This window comes from Budorcas taxicolor, chromosome 8 (assembly GCF_023091745.1).
Source record: "Budorcas taxicolor isolate Tak-1 chromosome 8, Takin1.1, whole genome shotgun sequence".
In the NCBI taxonomy this organism is placed as follows: domain Eukaryota; kingdom Metazoa; phylum Chordata; class Mammalia; order Artiodactyla; family Bovidae; genus Budorcas; species Budorcas taxicolor.
Window position 1 is genome coordinate 115444636 of NC_068917.1, and position 15183 is coordinate 115459818.

Genomic DNA, 15183 nt, shown 5'->3' on the forward strand with positions numbered 1-15183 from the left:
CGTGGGGGCCTCCCTGCAGGCCGATTGTTCAGGTGGGGGCAGACAGAGGGGGAGCCCCACCTGGGAACGGGGTGTCTCCTCTGGGAAAAGCCCCCTCAGGCAGAGAACCAAACTCGCCTGGCCCTTCCTGACAATTTCCATCTGAACTGAAGTTTAGCGTGAAGGTCCTTGAACTTGGGGGCGGTGAGGGCAGCCTCACGCTGAGCCCACTCCCGAGATGAGCAACTCTGCAGAAGGCCCTGCCCGCCCTTGCCCAAGGTCAGCATCCTGGGTCCGAGGAGGTGGAAGAGGCTTCTCAATTACAGGATGCGTAGGACTTGGAAGAGTTTGATGAAAGAGCTCGTTCCTGAATGTTTAAGCCGTGCTGACTTAGTCTTCGGTACGGTCGGTGCCCGTTAGTAAGTGGTTTCCTCGCAGGAAATACCTTTTCTGTGTTGGGTAGAAGGCCAGCGTCTTCGGAGCACGTGTCTTCAGCCGTTCGTAGCTTCGTCTCCATGTGCGTCTGTGACAGGGGCTGTGGAAGGTTTACGCTAAGACCTCAGGTTGTCTCTGAGCGGCCAGGAAAGTTTGGTTTTAATTTCCTTCCCTGTGTTTTCTGGGCTTCCTTAAACTTTGTATAATAAATATCTCTGTGTGTGTATTTTATCATGTGTAAACAGGAAGCAGGAATGTTTCTTAAAATACGACTGATAGATGCTTTAAAGAAGGAGCTGGATTGTCATTGTTAAATAAAAGTCTGAATCACGTCAGATGGTGATGGTGAACAGCATGAGGCTTCTTCCATTCTTGCCGTGCTCTCCACCACGTCAGGATGGCCGAGCAGTCCAGGGCTCTGGTTCAGGTCGCAGCCTTCCCTGGAGGCGTGGGTTCAAATCCCACTTCCGACAACACTCATCTTGGGGTTCCCTGGTGACTCAGATGGTAACGAATCTCTCTGCCATGTGGGAGTCAGTCCCAGATTTGATCCCTGGGTCGGGAAGATCCTCTGGAGGAGGAAATGGCAACCCACTCCCGTATCCTTGCCTGGAGAATCCCAGGGACAGAGGAGCCTGGTGGGCTGCAGTCCGCGAGGCTGCAGAGGGTCGGACACGACCGTGCGCCTGGCGCTCCCCGGGCCCTGGCACTGAGTCTGAGGCTCCGCTCTGTCTTGCAGGCTGTACGGCTCCCCACTCAACATCGACCTGTTCCCGGCCCTCATGGTGGAGGACCTGGTGCCCGGCAGCCGCCTGGGACCCACCTTGATGTGTCTGCTCAGCACGCAGTTCAGGCGCCTTCGGGACGGGGACAGGTAAGCCCCTGGAGCTCAGCGGGCGCCCCGTGCAGGGGTGTTCCCGGAAAGTGGCCGGTGCTGGGTCAGCAGTGACCGCTGCTGATCTTTGCTTTACGGGTTGCTCAGAGCTCTGGCACCTAAGCATGTGACTCTCAGGTCTGTGTCGTGAGCAGAGCTGAGCGTGAGGAAGGTCTTAACCAGCTCCCGGGGCTGCGGCCTCGCCAGGCTCTCTCTGACCTCGCTCTCGCTCCGGGGACGCAGGCTGTGGTACGAGAACCCGGGGGTCTTCACTCCTGCCCAGCTCACCCAGATCAAGCAGAGCTCCCTGGCCCGCATCGTGTGCGACAACGCCGACAACATCACACGTGTGCAGAGGGACGTGTTCCGCGTGGCTGAGTTCCCGCACGGCTACAGCAGCTGCAACGAGATCCCCCGTGTGGACCTCCGAGTGTGGCAGGACTGCTGTGAAGGTGGGCTCAGGTTCCCATCCTGCGCTGACAGCCGGGCGGAGCATGGGCTGCGGTCAGCACAGCAGGGGAAGCAGGCGGAGACGGGGGGCCTGGGGGGCGGTCCACTCTGGGCGTCCCCACTGGGCAGCGCTGTGGAAGCTGGACGTGGTGAGTGGCTGTGATGAGTTTGTAAAGCCGAGAGGAGGAGTTAGTATGAGAGCTGGTACTCAGTGAAAGAAGCAGAGGGCAGAACGTTAACGCAGGAAGTGCCTGGTGCTTCCTGACAGCCTCCCGCGCATCTGCATTTGATAGCCTGCCTGCTTGTACCCGTGGGCTTCCCCGTGGCTCAGTGGTAACCTGCCTGCAGTGCAGGAGAGTCCAGTTGGATCCCTGGGTTGGGAAGATCACCTGGAGAAGGGATAGGCTACCCAGTCCAGTATTCTTGCCTGGAGAATCCCATGGACAGGGGAGCCTGGTCTGGTGCCTACTGTCCATGGGGTTGCAAAAGAGTCGGCCACGACTTAGGGGCTAAACGAGGATGAATCGAACCTGCCGGTGAAAGACGAATAAGAAACACGTGAAAAGTGTGTCAGACGTAAAGCTGGTCTTTTTGAGTGTGTGCTGTGTGTCCTAAATGCCTAGAATCACTTCTACAAGCAGAGGCATGCTGTGAACACTTCTGAGGAAGCGAGGGCCCATGGCAGGCACCCGCAGGCCTCTGAGAGCCCGGGAAGCCCGTTTCTGGGTGTGCCGTCCAGGCTGCGTGGGGGCCACTGTCCCCCGGAGGCTCCTGCTGCGCATTCTGGGTCGCGGTTGACCTTGACTGCACATTCTCGTTTGAACATAGCTTTGGCTTTATTCAGACTGATCAGAGACCCAGGGAACATTGCAGCGGGGAAGCACCGAGGGCCCGTTCCTGTGGCGAGGTCTCGGGGCTGCAAGCCTGGGTGACCCCTCGGGCCACACAGCTGTGGACGAGGTGGCCCCGAGCCCCAGCCCTTGGCCCGCTGTGCCGGTGGACACAAGTGCAGAACCCGGTTTTCTCTCCCATGTCTTCTCCTGAAGAAGTCCAGCCTAGGTCGTTCCCATTAGTAATTGGGCTTAATCCGTGGTTCTTTTCATTAGCAAGTATTGAAATCTGGGTTGATACATGTTCTGTGTGTATGGGTGTGATGTGTTTGTGGCCTCTCTCTGCCACAATATATGTGGCACATATATGACATTTGTATAATGTTTAATATGCTAAATATATATGTATTTCACGAATGTAATTTGCAATGTTGTAGAATTCACTTAAGATTTAAAGTTTTGCTCTGTATATGCCCACGTTTGCAAAGCATTTAATTCTTATTTTTATAGTTCTTGGGAACTTGGGATCTTGTTTTTGTTGTCTTAAAAAATAAAATACTTTCATTTATTAAGGTTGCAACAGTTTTCCACATATATGGCAAAGAATTTCATTTTTGTGTTTACAGAAAGCAGTTCCATTTGAAAATCATAGGGAAAAGCCAATTCTTTTTAGATACAGAAACTCCATTTTCTGATAGCTTTACCAGACTCCCTGTAGCTGTCAAGAAAGGGACGAATTCAGGTTTGCTGTTTTTTTGCCCCAAACCCAAGTCCTCCGAGAGCCTGAACCCTGATCCAGACTTGTCCTCTGTCCATCCCCAAGCCTCTTCAGCTGGACGGCAGAGATGTAGGTACTCGGCGTACCTCTGACCTCCTTTCTTCTGGATTCCTCTCCCCTTAGCTGTCGAAGGCACAGCCCTGAGGCGACATGACTTAAAAGAGCTGCTTTAGGAGCTTTACCGGTTTTTCTTTCAGTCCAAAAGTCATACCGGAAAAGTGGCAGGAAAGAGTTCAGTTCACAGGACCAAATGTCGGCTGCTGTTAGCGCTCCACTTCCCCGAGGACGAGAGGGCCGCTTGACACAGCCTTGAGCTGCACCTCAGTCCTGTTTTTGTTTAATCCAAGTACGGAAGTAGCACATGTGGGAAACCCAAGAAGCTCCATCTCGGAACATCTTTTTCTTTGGATCAAAGTGATGAATTTCAGCTTCTCTGTGGGCTGATGAGTCATAGAGAGGAATCCACTCCCGTGTGCCGTTTTGAAATAATCATAGGAATTACTGAAATAAAGTCTCCTGGGTCTGGCAGGACGGCAGGTGTGTGCCCCACTCGGGGGCTGGGCTGTGCCGGGGGAGCATGGGGGGGCCACAGGCTCCAGGCCCCTCACCCAGGGTAGCAGGGAGCTGAATGCAGGGTGCCTCCGCCCCCTGCAATGTGAGCGCCTCTTGTGTCCTTCAGGAGGGATGGTTCTCGCCCAGACTTCCTTGATGTCCTTAGTGAGAGTCGCCGACCCTGACGTGTGTACATTTTGCTCACAGACTGCAGAACCCGGGGCCAGTTCAACGCCTTCTCCTACCACTTCCGAGGCAGGCGGTCTCTTGAGTTCAGCTACCAGGAGGATGAGCCAGCCAGGGAGACAGGGCCCGGGAAGGCGCCAAGGTACTACTGAGCCCCGGGTGGCCCTCGGGCGTGCGGGGTGCCCCGTGCGTCTGCCCGTCTACGCGCCTCGCGCGGCAGCCCGGGAGCCCACGCCAGCGGCTCCATCCCTGAGCGCCCCTTGCCTCTCTGAGCAGAGCCAGGAAGCCCCGGGCACCTCCCAATAACGCCACAGACCCCTCCTTGGAGCAGCCGCGAGGGGCAGGGACCAGCGACTTCCGGGAGTTTGTCCTGGAGATGCAGAAGACCATCACGGACCTCAGGAAGCAGGTGGGCGGCTCCCCCACCCCACCCCGCCGGGCCCCCGGCCCCCAGCCTCCCGTCCGGCCTGTGTGTCTCCCCCTGTGGCTGTGAGGAGAGTGTGTTTGGGCAGCCCTTCGTCCCCGGCCCTGGAGCCTTGGCGAGGCCACGTTTCTCTCTCTGCTTTCGGCCTGGCTCCAGCCAGGCCTCACAGAGCTGTGCTTGGGCTTACAAGACTGGGGGTCCTCAGCATGAGAAGGGGCACAGGGTCCCCTAGAATGCTGGGCAGAGCGGCCACGGGGCCCACACACTGTGAGCGGCTCAAGGGCAGGGCCACGCAGAATTCAAGCCTTGAGTCCTGCCCAGACCTGCCCCTCCAGGGATGGCCCCCTGCTCGCAGAGGCACGGGGTTTGACGGAGGTCGGGTGCCCTTGGATGGTGGGGTGGGGGGCGGCTACACATCCTCAGGCGGGTCCTGGGCCCGTCCCTGAGGTCTGCAGAGGGCGATGCCCCACCCCACCCTGGGGCACACACAGGGCTCTCTGCCTGCCTTCTGTAGCGGGAGTGGGGAGTGAGCTGTCAGGCTGAGAAGCCCGCAGGCCTCAGCTCGTCCTGAGGGGGGTTTTGGATGCTGGAGGTCCCTCCCGCCTCTGGGAGCCTTGGTCCTCAGCTCGGGGGACACGGCGTCTTCTGTTCGGCCCCTAGTAGAGGCGGGGTGGCCACTCCGCAGCTGCTGTGTGTCTGCCCTGTGGTGTCTCCTCTGCCCTGGGGGCCCTGGGTGCTGGCTGAGCCTGCCACAGGCAGAAGGGAGGGGTCAGGGAGGGCGCAGCCTGGCTCAGCACCCTGCAGGGTCGGAGCCCGGGCGGGAAGCTCCCCCGCGCCTGGAGCCGTCGACACAAACCCTCGAAAGCCGAGGGCCCAGGCGTGGGGGCTGCGCCCACCGTGGGGTTGGTGCCTGCGTCCAGGTGGTCGGACCCCGGACTCCCGAGAAGGGGCGGAGGGCAGGGCGGGGGTTCAGACCACTCTGCTCAGATGTGTCAGGCTGCCCGAGGAAGGAAGGAGACAGGCAGGGCAGCGAGAGCCCCCCAGCGCCTGTCCCGGGCCTCAGACTCAGTGGTCGTCCCGCCACCCGCCCCGCCCAGCGCCTCTCCTGGGCCTCGGTCTCAGTGGTCGGGCTCCCCCCTAGCGCCTCTCCTGGACCTGTCTCAGTGGTCGGCCCCCCACCCGCCCCGCCCAGCGCCTCTCCTGGGCCTCGGTCTCAGTGGTCGGGGCGGGGTGGGGGTTCCCCCCTCTCAGGTGCCCCCGAGGGAGCCGGGCCAGGGCTCTTGGACCATCACGACCAGGGCCCAAGGGCCCCCAGCCTCCATCAGCCTCAGCACTGCCCTCAGCAGGGCCATGTGCCATCGGGCTCCGGAGTGGTCCCAGCCCAGCGCTGCTTTGAGAAGCCGCTGAGAATGTTTTTGTTGCCCAGTCTGGCATCAGCCTCCTCTTTGCTCCTGTCTGAGGGTCCTCTCCTCCTCTTTACGCACCACTGAACCGCATTTCTGGCCCAGGCACTCCTGGCCTCAAACACGGGGGTGGTGGGGGCGTCAGGCAGTTGTCATGCAGGTTTGGGACGTGCTGGAAGCTCCAGGAAGGGGCTTTGGGGTCTCTCAGCCCCGTCGTCTCTCTCGGGTTTGGGGTCTCTCGTCCGTCCTGAGACGTTATCTCGAGTGGCGGAATGGGAGCGAGCGCTGAACTGTGCCCAAGCACCCGCGTGTCTGTTTTGCTGCAGATAAAGAAACTGGAGTCTCGGCTTAGCACAGACTGCGTGGACGCAGACGGCAGCTCGCACGCAGACGGGGCTGAGTGGACACGGGATCCGTGCACCACTTGTGAATGCCGCGTGAGTGTGTGCCCGGGCAGGCCCGGGGGGTTGGAGCTCTCAGCTGCGGGGTCCCCTCTTTCTTCCCTAGGGATCTGGGGCTCTCCCCCGAGAACCATACGTAAAGGTTCACAGGCTCTCCCCCCAGAATTGTACGTGAAGGTTGATGGGCTTTTCCTCCAGAACCATACGTAAAGGTTGACAGGCTCTCCCCCTAGAACCGTATGTGAAGGTTGATGGGCTCTCCCCCCAGAACCGTACGGGGACCCCGCTGAGCCTGGTCGGCATGGGGGTGTCCACACAGGTGAGGAGGGGCAGCTGCCTATCTCAGAGCGAGTGGACAGAGCAGGCAGCGGGGGCCTTGGGGGCGGGCCTGGCGGCAGCCCAGCCCAGGAGGGGTTTTGGGGTGGAGTTGGGAGCCAGCTGGGAACGGGTCTGTCCCCTGGGCGGGCAGAGCAGTGGTCTGGGGTCCCTGCTGTTGTCTGGTTTAGACACAGCCCTGCCGCCCAGCTCCTCCGTAGCCAGTCTGCTCAGCATGCAGGGATGTGATCCCCGGGCCCCCCAGGGCAAGGCTGACAGCTTCTGGAAGGAGCAGGGTGTCCGCTGTGGAGGAGAGTCAGCCGCCCTTTAACCCCAGAACCCCCCAGGAGGCCAGCCCAGTGGGCCGGGCACACCCAGGGTGGCTCCCAGGGCTGACGGCTCCGTGCTCTCCCCTCCAGGATGGGCAGGTCACCTGCTTCGTGGAGACTTGTCAGCCGGCTGACTGCCCAGCGCCCGCCAGGGTCGGCAGGGCCTGCTGTCCCGTGTGCCCAGGAGACTCCACGGGGACGCAGCCCTGAGCGTCTGCGAGCCTGGAGCTTGTCCCGGCCCCCGGGAGCGAGGCCGCACAGGCGGCGAGGCTGGGGTATGGGGACCACGGCTCGGGAAACCCCGGCCTGAGCGCTCGCCAGCAGACCACGGGGCAGACATGTGTCCTGACTCCATGTTGAGCTTTCTCAGGTTCCTATTTAATTTTTTTTAATGAAAAATTGGTGCTACTATTAAATTGCACAGTTCAATCATTTAGGCTCCTAATTGATTTCACCTAGTATCACCGTTTCTTCTCAACTGAAAGTTAGTCCCGCTGGTCCCGGCGCCAGGAGCGTGCAGAGCGGAGCTGGCGGAGGAGGGACGCAGGATTTGAAAGAGAATCCGTCCCTGGCAAACAGCAGTCTGCACGGACGTGTGGCGGCAGCGCGGGCGGCCAGCACAAGCCCCCCGCACCCCTGCCCCCAGCCCCTGCAGCTCCGCGGCCCCGCCGGAGAAGCCGCTGCGCTCCCCTGTGACCGGCACACACGCTGCCGGGTGTGGACCAGGCAGGATGGCACCTGTCCCCACCAGCATCACCCACGGCCTCCCGGCTTCGCCCGCCAGCGTCCATGGATGAGCCACCACGCTCTCCATCCCTGTTCCAAGGACAGGAGGAACGCGAGTGTCGGGGACTTTCTGACTTCAGGTTATGAGAGTGCGTTCAAGAAAAGCAGCCGGTCCCTATACCTCATTCGTATGCCCGCCGCGTGTGATGTTGGATAAAATCTCACCCATGTTTTAGCTTAGATATGGCAGAAACAGCACGTCCGCACCGCTCAAGTTCTCGTGGATTCAGTGAGAAACAACTTTCATACCTCACAGCCCCTGTCTTCTTACTCGACCAGAACCTCCTGTTTGGTTCCAAATGCAAAGTGGTCTGTGTTCTGAGAAACAGGTCCCTGGGTCTCCCGCTTGGTTCTCAGACCTGAGTGTCCAGCGCCGGCCACACGGTGCCCGCCCACGCTTCCTACTGGAGACCCTCTGGGGACCCGGCCGCCTCGGTCCATGTGGGCGAGTCTGGAGCTGGTGGCACCCCGTGCAGCCTGTCATGGGCGCGGGGGAGAAGAGGCAGGTCTCCAGGAGGCGTCCAGCAGGTGCCAGGCGCTTTGAAAGCCTGGTTCCAGCCCAGCCCTCCTCCTCCCCGCAGCAGGAGACCCCAGTGCCTGCTGGGTCACATTCCAGCCGGGGGGGGCGAGCGGTGGCTCTGCACACGGTCGGCTGGATTTCTGAGCGCACATCACTGGTGATCGGATCAGTACAAGCTCCAGTGTTCCGGGCACAGGGCTTGTCTTCACATAGCAGGGCAGACTGGGTAAATAATCAGACCTTGGCACCCATCTCTGCAGACAGGAAGTGGTTCACTTTGTTTGAGGTGGACGATTATGTAAGTTGCTCAGGTATGAGATCCCACGTTCTGGAGCATGTGGAGTGTGAAGGCGCCCTTGTGCAGAGGTTGTGGGGACTGGGGTGGCTTTGTCCTGCCCACTGGGCGGCCGTCTGAGTCACCGGGAAGCTCTGCGGCTGGGGCGGTGGTGGCGTGCGCGCCCTGCAGCGGCCCCACGGAGGATGCGGTGTGCACATGCCCTGGCCCTTCTGACCAGATGTTCGCAAGTGCCTTTTTCCTGTTCACTGTAATCAGCCCGTCACCAAAGAGACGTTTGCACTATGTAACGATGCCTTTCGGTTCCAATAAACGGGCCACGTTCCCAAACAGAGCACTGGTCTTCTTTTCATGAGCCGATCGGGAGACGGGTTCCCGAGGGGCTAGGCCCTTCACAGAGAAACGGGAAAGGGGAAGGGCAACTCAGGGATATTCGAAGAGGACTCATCTTTCTTCCCTGTGGCTGGGTGCTGTCCTGGGGACCGAGCTGGCCACCTTGTTGAGAGTCTCGGGCGGGTCGGGGTGAGCTCCCAGGAGAAGGCTGCAGCCCCTGCCCCACCCCCGACGTTTCTGGCTCTGTGGCTGGAAATGCTGTGGACAGCTGTGCAGCCTGTGGTGCCCTGGGCCCAGGTGGTATACAGGATGGGGTCCTGAAGGGACCTGGAAGTCATATGAGGGGTCTTTGCAGGAGCATCATGACTGTTCATGGAAATACTATTAGAAAAAAATAGATCAGGGGAAGATTGAAGGTTGAATTTTTTTAAGTTGCCGAACCTTTCAGAGCTTGTAACAAGACCCTTGACCCTCCACAGTCATGCTGAGTCCACGCCACTGACGGTCTCCTGGGGGTCTTGTGGGTCACGGAGGCGGGTAGGGAGAAGGACTCAGCTCTTTCTTCCAGTGACAGAGGGCACGTGACAACTCTGTGTGAGGTGAAGACACTTCCCCGCGCGTGCGCTTGGGTGTTTCAGGATCGCCAGGAGCCAGAGCCCCGAGACCCGGGTGGGACGGCTGCAGAAGGGTGTGTGGGCAAAGGTCGACAGAGACACTGGCTGAGGGGCACGTGGGGGCTGGGCTGTGGGCCTGGAGCCTGGCCGGCAGGACGTACCCCACTTCCCCGAGACCAGCTCCGTAGACGTGCCACCGCGCTGACCAGCCCTGGAGCGGGGACTGGCCGTGGAAGGGCAGCAGTCTGAGCTGGGGAGTGAGGGAAGAGCCGCCTTTGGGCAGGTTCTGAGCAAGCCCAGCAGAGGGGTGCAGCTCCGAACCCCCCCCCCCCCACCGGGGCACCTGGGTTTCAGGGTCAACGCTGCTCGCCTGGAAGCTGCCTCAGCCCGAGGATGGTGCCCGAGGGGGAGGGGGTCAGCTCACTGGCCCACCTGAGCTCAGCTGCTCGCCACCCAGCAGCCACCAGGAGACAGATCAGGCCCTGCCTGGTCAGTGGTTGGCACAGAGCTGAGCACCAGGTGTCATCTCAGTGGAAAGAAGATGGGCACTGTGAAACCAGCTAAAGTCATCCACATCTTGCTTTAGAAAGTAAGGCAGAGATTGATATGAAAACCAACAGGGAGATTAGATTAGGCGGACATTGAAAAGAGGCACGTGGAGGGCTCTTGAGATGATAAAGTGGAAGTGTTGCTCACTCAGTCCTGTTCGACAATTTTCGACCCCGTGGACTGTGGCCTGCCAGGCTCCTCTGTCCGTGGGAGTCTCCAGGCCAGAATACTGGAGTGGGTTGCCATTCCCTTCTGCAGGAGATCCTCCCGACCCAGGAATCGAACTTGTATCTCCTGCATTGCAGGCAGATTCTTTACCATCTGAGCCACTAGGAAAGCCTTTTTTTTTCATCTTTGAGATGACTATGACAACATGTAAGTTCCTGATCTTGGTGGTTTTCATGAGTTTCTTTATAATAATGTATTAAGCTGTCAATTGGCTTTTAGGTATTTTTTGCACATTTTATTTCATAATAAAAATCTGAAGTCATTAGATATTACAGATTTAAGCAATTTCAACAACTGGGGAGCAGGGACATCTCTGTACTTTAAATTTTCTTATAAGCCTAACATCTCCTTTAAAATATAAGGTCTTCATTTAAAGAAAAAGAATGTATGGAAACATTCCTGCTGCTGCTGCTGCTGCTAAGTCACTTCAGTCGTGTCCGACTCTGTGCGACCCCAGAGACGGCAGCTCACCAGGCTCCCCCGTCCCTGGGATTCTCCAGGCAAGAACACTGGAGTGGGTTGCCATTTCCTTCTCCAATGTATGAAAGTGAAAACTGAAAGTGAAGTCGCTTAGTCGTGTCTGACTCCTAGCGACCCCATGGACTGCAGCCCACCAGGCTCCTCCATCCATGGGATTTGCCAGGCAAGAGTGCTGGAGCGGGTGCCATTGCCTTCTCCAGGAAATATTCCTAGTGCCTTCTTAAAATATTTGCAACTGTTTCCTGTGGGGAAGAAACGTGTGCTCGGGGCCGTAAATGGGGCTTCCCAGGTGTCTCAGTGGTAAAGAAACTGCCGGCCAGTGCAGCAGACACAGGCCCGACCCTGGTTGGGAAGGTCCCCGGAGGAGGGCGTGGCAGCCCACTCCAGCGTTCTGGCCTGGAGAATCCCGTGGGCAGAGGAGGCTGGCGGGCTGCAGTCCACGGGGTCTCAGAGTCGACCGTGACTGAGTGAGCACACGGGCAGTGACATAAATGGCTGCGCTCCATTTGCCGGAAGATTCTTTCATGTGCTTAGTGAATCACATGCATTTTTAATGTAATTCAGGGCAAAAAAAGTGTTTTCTAACAAAGTTTCAGGAAAGCATCTGAGGTTTTTCTGGTTTTACCCCCTCATCACCTCATCACCTCCCGCAGCTGTAGCCTCGGGACCCCAGGACCTTTGAGATAGGAAGTGAGGGAGCAGGACAGTGATCGGGGTGGGTCTCCCCAAAGTCGCCAGAGCCCTGGACGCTCTGGATACCCACCATGGACAGGGGGAGCCCTGGCTTCAACAGTGGCGCGGGGCGACCTGTAATTGCAGAGGAGAGACAGTGGGCAGGAAGCGGGGGCGCGGGCACCAGGCCCACCCTCGGGGAGGGAGCCCTGGGGGGGACCCAGATCTGAACCCACCTGGGTCCCTGCAGCCCGGCCCGCGCCTGTCCTCTGTCCTGTCCTGCCCCGTGTCCATCCTGTCCCGTGTCTGTCCTGTCCCATGTCTGTCCTGATCCATGTCTGTCCTGTCCTGCCCCTTGTCCATCCTGTTCCGTGTCTGTCCCATGTCTGTCCTGATCCATGTCTGTCTTGTCCTGTCCCGTGTCTGTCTCATGTCTGTCCTATTCTGTCCCATGTCTGTCCTGTCCTGTGTCCATCCTGTCCCGTGTCTGTCCTGTCCCATGTCTGTCCTGATCCATGTCTGTCCTGTCCTGTCCCGTGTCTGTCCCATGTCTGTCCCGTGTCCATCCTGTCCCGTGTCCGTCCTGTCCCGTGTCCATCCTGTCCCGTGTCTGTCCTGCCTCATCGGCTCCCCTCAGAAAATGTTCCCTCCTTTGCAGGCGCCCCTTTGGGGACCATACTGACTCTTGAGCGCAGCTCCTGTGGTGAAGGCCTTGGGCAGACACGCTCTTGCTTCTGCAGGCGTGGAGTGTTGAGCCTTCCGCTCGAAATCTTGTGGATTCTCCACCTTTTCTGTTTGTGGTAAAGATACTCTCAAACCCAAACCTTGACCATTGACAATAAGGTCACATGTTTGAATTTGGAAGGTTCCGGAAACTCCAGAGGTGCCTATTTTAACGTCTGTGAAATTTGTTAAAAGTGACTCAGTCGTATTTTCTCCTTCAGCGTCTGAAGTTTTTTGTTCAGAGGCAGGAAGCCCAGCCGGGTCTCAGGGCTGTTCCCAAAATAGCTCTGCCTGGTGCTCTGACTAACAGAGTGGGCTTGGAACCGGGGTTTGCCCCTTTGTGAGTCTGACCGTCAGCCCAGTGCTGGCCCAGTCACCGCTGCCAGGAAGCCTGTCTGGCAGAAACAGCTGCTCTGTGGGCCTGCGGTATCACTGGGGGTGGAGCGTCCTTTGTCGCTGGCACAGACGGTCCGAGGGTGGAAGCTCCGAGGGTGGAAGCGTGAGCCCCAGGTGGCTTCCTGGTCCTGGAGGTTTGGGGAAGGAGATGGTGTGGGGTCGTCTGATCTCCACTGTACGCTCCCTTTTTGCACACGGAGCGTCACATCAGGCTTCATAGAAAAGCTCCTGCTGGATATGTTTTACTGAAGCCGAATCTCTCAGTCATGGGCTTGGATGGAAGCCCCACGTTTCAGGCCGTGAGACGCCCGCGCCCCTCGCTTCCCCGTCACCCTCGCCCCTCCCAGCACAGAGCCACGCTCCTGTTGCTTTGTCCTCTTTGAGCAAAACAAAGCGAGGCCCACGGACGGAGCCTCTGCTGGGTGACTTAGCTTGCAGCTGTTCTCACGGGAAGTTCCTGGAAAACACTGCCATTTGTGTTCTTTAGAAATTATGGCGCCAGAAATTAACTCAGAGAATGGCCAGGGTCATCACTTCTTGTAAACGTGCTTCGGTGTCAGTGGAGTCAGAGGGCCCGGGGCGTGGTACCACCCTGGCCTCTTGTCCACGGAGCGTCTCCGCCAGGCTGGGTCACCCTCTGTGCCCGAGACCCCTGACACTCACACATGTTGGGAACTGGGGACCTGAGACTCAGACCCGCTTCTTGTGACACTGAGGCCAGAGCTCTTCATTTTAGCAGACTCGGGGACTATGAGCACGTATGCTAACTCGACTTCCTGCCATGCTTCCCCCCAGATGCCGCCAGAAGCCCCGAGTTGCCTGCGTGCCCCGAAGACATCGCAGTTCTGTAACTTCGGGAGGCTGGACGCTTGAGATGTGACTTCTGATTTGTGCTCGGCTGCAGTTGTAGCTACGTTCCTATTAGCTTACCAGGGCTTTGTGCCCAGGCCATTTATATATGTGGTTTAATTCCACACCACCTGTTCCTGCTCTGCAGACAGCGGGGGTTCAGGCCGAGCGCCTGGCACAGCCCAGGCTCTGACACATGAGTGAGTGTGGCCCTAACACACGCGTGAGTGTGCCCAGCCATGCTCTTGGAGCCTCTGGGCTTAGAGAGCCACCCCCGTCCCACCATTAGTTTTTGAAATAGCAGTTAGCGCTGACTTGTGTTTTCCTGCAAACAGGAAAGGGAGAGGATGCTGAAATATTTCAGAGGCTGCTTGAACTGAAAGGCAACAGAGTTTTAATGAAGAAATCGCCTCGTTTGACCCAGAGTAACTGGAAACAGGAGGCCGACCGTGGACCCCAGCTCTCGCCGGGGTCGGGGGGTACTCCTGGACGCAGCGTCTGCCCCAGCCTCCTCCCCGTGGGACTGAGTCCCGGGCCCTCCCCCGCCCCGCCCTTGCCCTGCGTCTGTCCACACCCTCTTTACCTGAGCTGTTCCCGTGACCCTGCACCCTCCTCTGCTCCCACCTGAGCCCCTGGCAACCGAGCCCTCCGGAAAGTGCTCCACGCGGCGGCCCTCCTCTCACCACGTGTCCGCCCTCCTCTCACCACGTGTCCTTCCTGAGCTCTTACGTCCTGGCCAGTCACAGACTCCTCAGGGACCCCCCTCCCTCTGTCTCCACGGATTCCTACTTGGCACAGATACGCTATGGACCGCTCCCCAGCCGTAAGAAAGAAGGAGACAGTGCCATTGGCCACAACAAAGATGAGCCTAGAGATGATCGTCCTCAGAGAAGCAAGTCAGACAAAGACAGACGCCATATGATGTCGTTTATATGTGGAATCTAAAAACGGAGCAAGTGGACTGACGACTCACCGACGACAGAAAACAAGCTCACGTTGCCAGAGGAGGGCGGCTGTGGGGAGGGCTGAACCTGGGACTAACACACACACTACTGTACATGAAACAGTGACTAATAAGGACTTACAGGGTAATGCAGGGAGCTCTACTCAACACGCTGCAGTGGCCTAATCGGAAAGTGGCCTAGATGCCCTCCCTATATGCGAGACGATGAGGCTGCTGGAACTGCGTTAGAGGCCTAAATGTGGTGTATAATTGAATCGCGTTGCTGGATACAAGTATTGTAAATCAGCTATACCTGCGTGCATGCTGAGTTGCTTCAATCGTGTCCAACTCTGCAACCCCACGGACTGGAGCCCGCCAGGCTCCTCTGTCCATGGGATTCTCTAGGCAAGAACACTGGAGGCGGTTGCTATGCCCTTCTCCAGGGGATCTTCCTGACCTACCTCTCCATAAAATGAAAATTGAATTTATGCAGTCACTGCTGATTCTGATCTTCATGTTTCATCAGCAGCGGCGCTGGTGCTCTTCAAGGTGAAGATCTTCACCGGGAGGCTGACCATGATGATCTTGTTTTTGCAAATAACATATCTGAAGACATGAGATACGAGAGGATGAGCTTGCTGGACAGGGTTAGAAGCCGCGGGCCTGGGTGCGGGGAGCAGGGATCCCGCTGCCAGCCGCCGCGCGGCTGCGGCACGCCCTGTGGTCACGGCAGCTGCCATCCTGGCCCCTGGGGTGGGATAGTCCCTTTCGCCTTGTGCCATGATGCCAGCAGCCCTACTTGTGTGGGGCGGACTTGCTACCCCTCACTGAGCAGATGA

General features: G+C 58.3%; 1 protein-coding gene across 3 annotated transcripts in view; it reads left to right on the forward strand.

The window, feature by feature from the left end:
• The window catches only part of PXDN (peroxidasin), a 66477-nt gene extending 57599 nt beyond the window's left edge, over nucleotides 1-8878 (forward strand). For 2 of the 3 annotated variants that reach the window (XM_052644493.1, XM_052644494.1), the window contains 6 exons: nucleotides 1154-1288; nucleotides 1532-1740; nucleotides 4106-4226; nucleotides 4361-4493; nucleotides 6238-6348; nucleotides 7047-8878. In XM_052644493.1, the coding sequence (XP_052500453.1) occupies nucleotides 1154-1288; nucleotides 1532-1740; nucleotides 4106-4226; nucleotides 4361-4493; nucleotides 6238-6348; nucleotides 7047-7166 (829 nt within the window). In that variant the 3' untranslated portion in view covers nucleotides 7167-8878. The remainder of the gene's footprint in view (nucleotides 1-1153; nucleotides 1289-1531; nucleotides 1741-4105; nucleotides 4227-4360; nucleotides 4494-6237; nucleotides 6349-7046) is intronic. The other variant, XR_008199806.1, reaches the window with a different exon arrangement.
• The last annotated feature ends 6305 nt before the right edge of the window (nucleotides 8879-15183 follow it).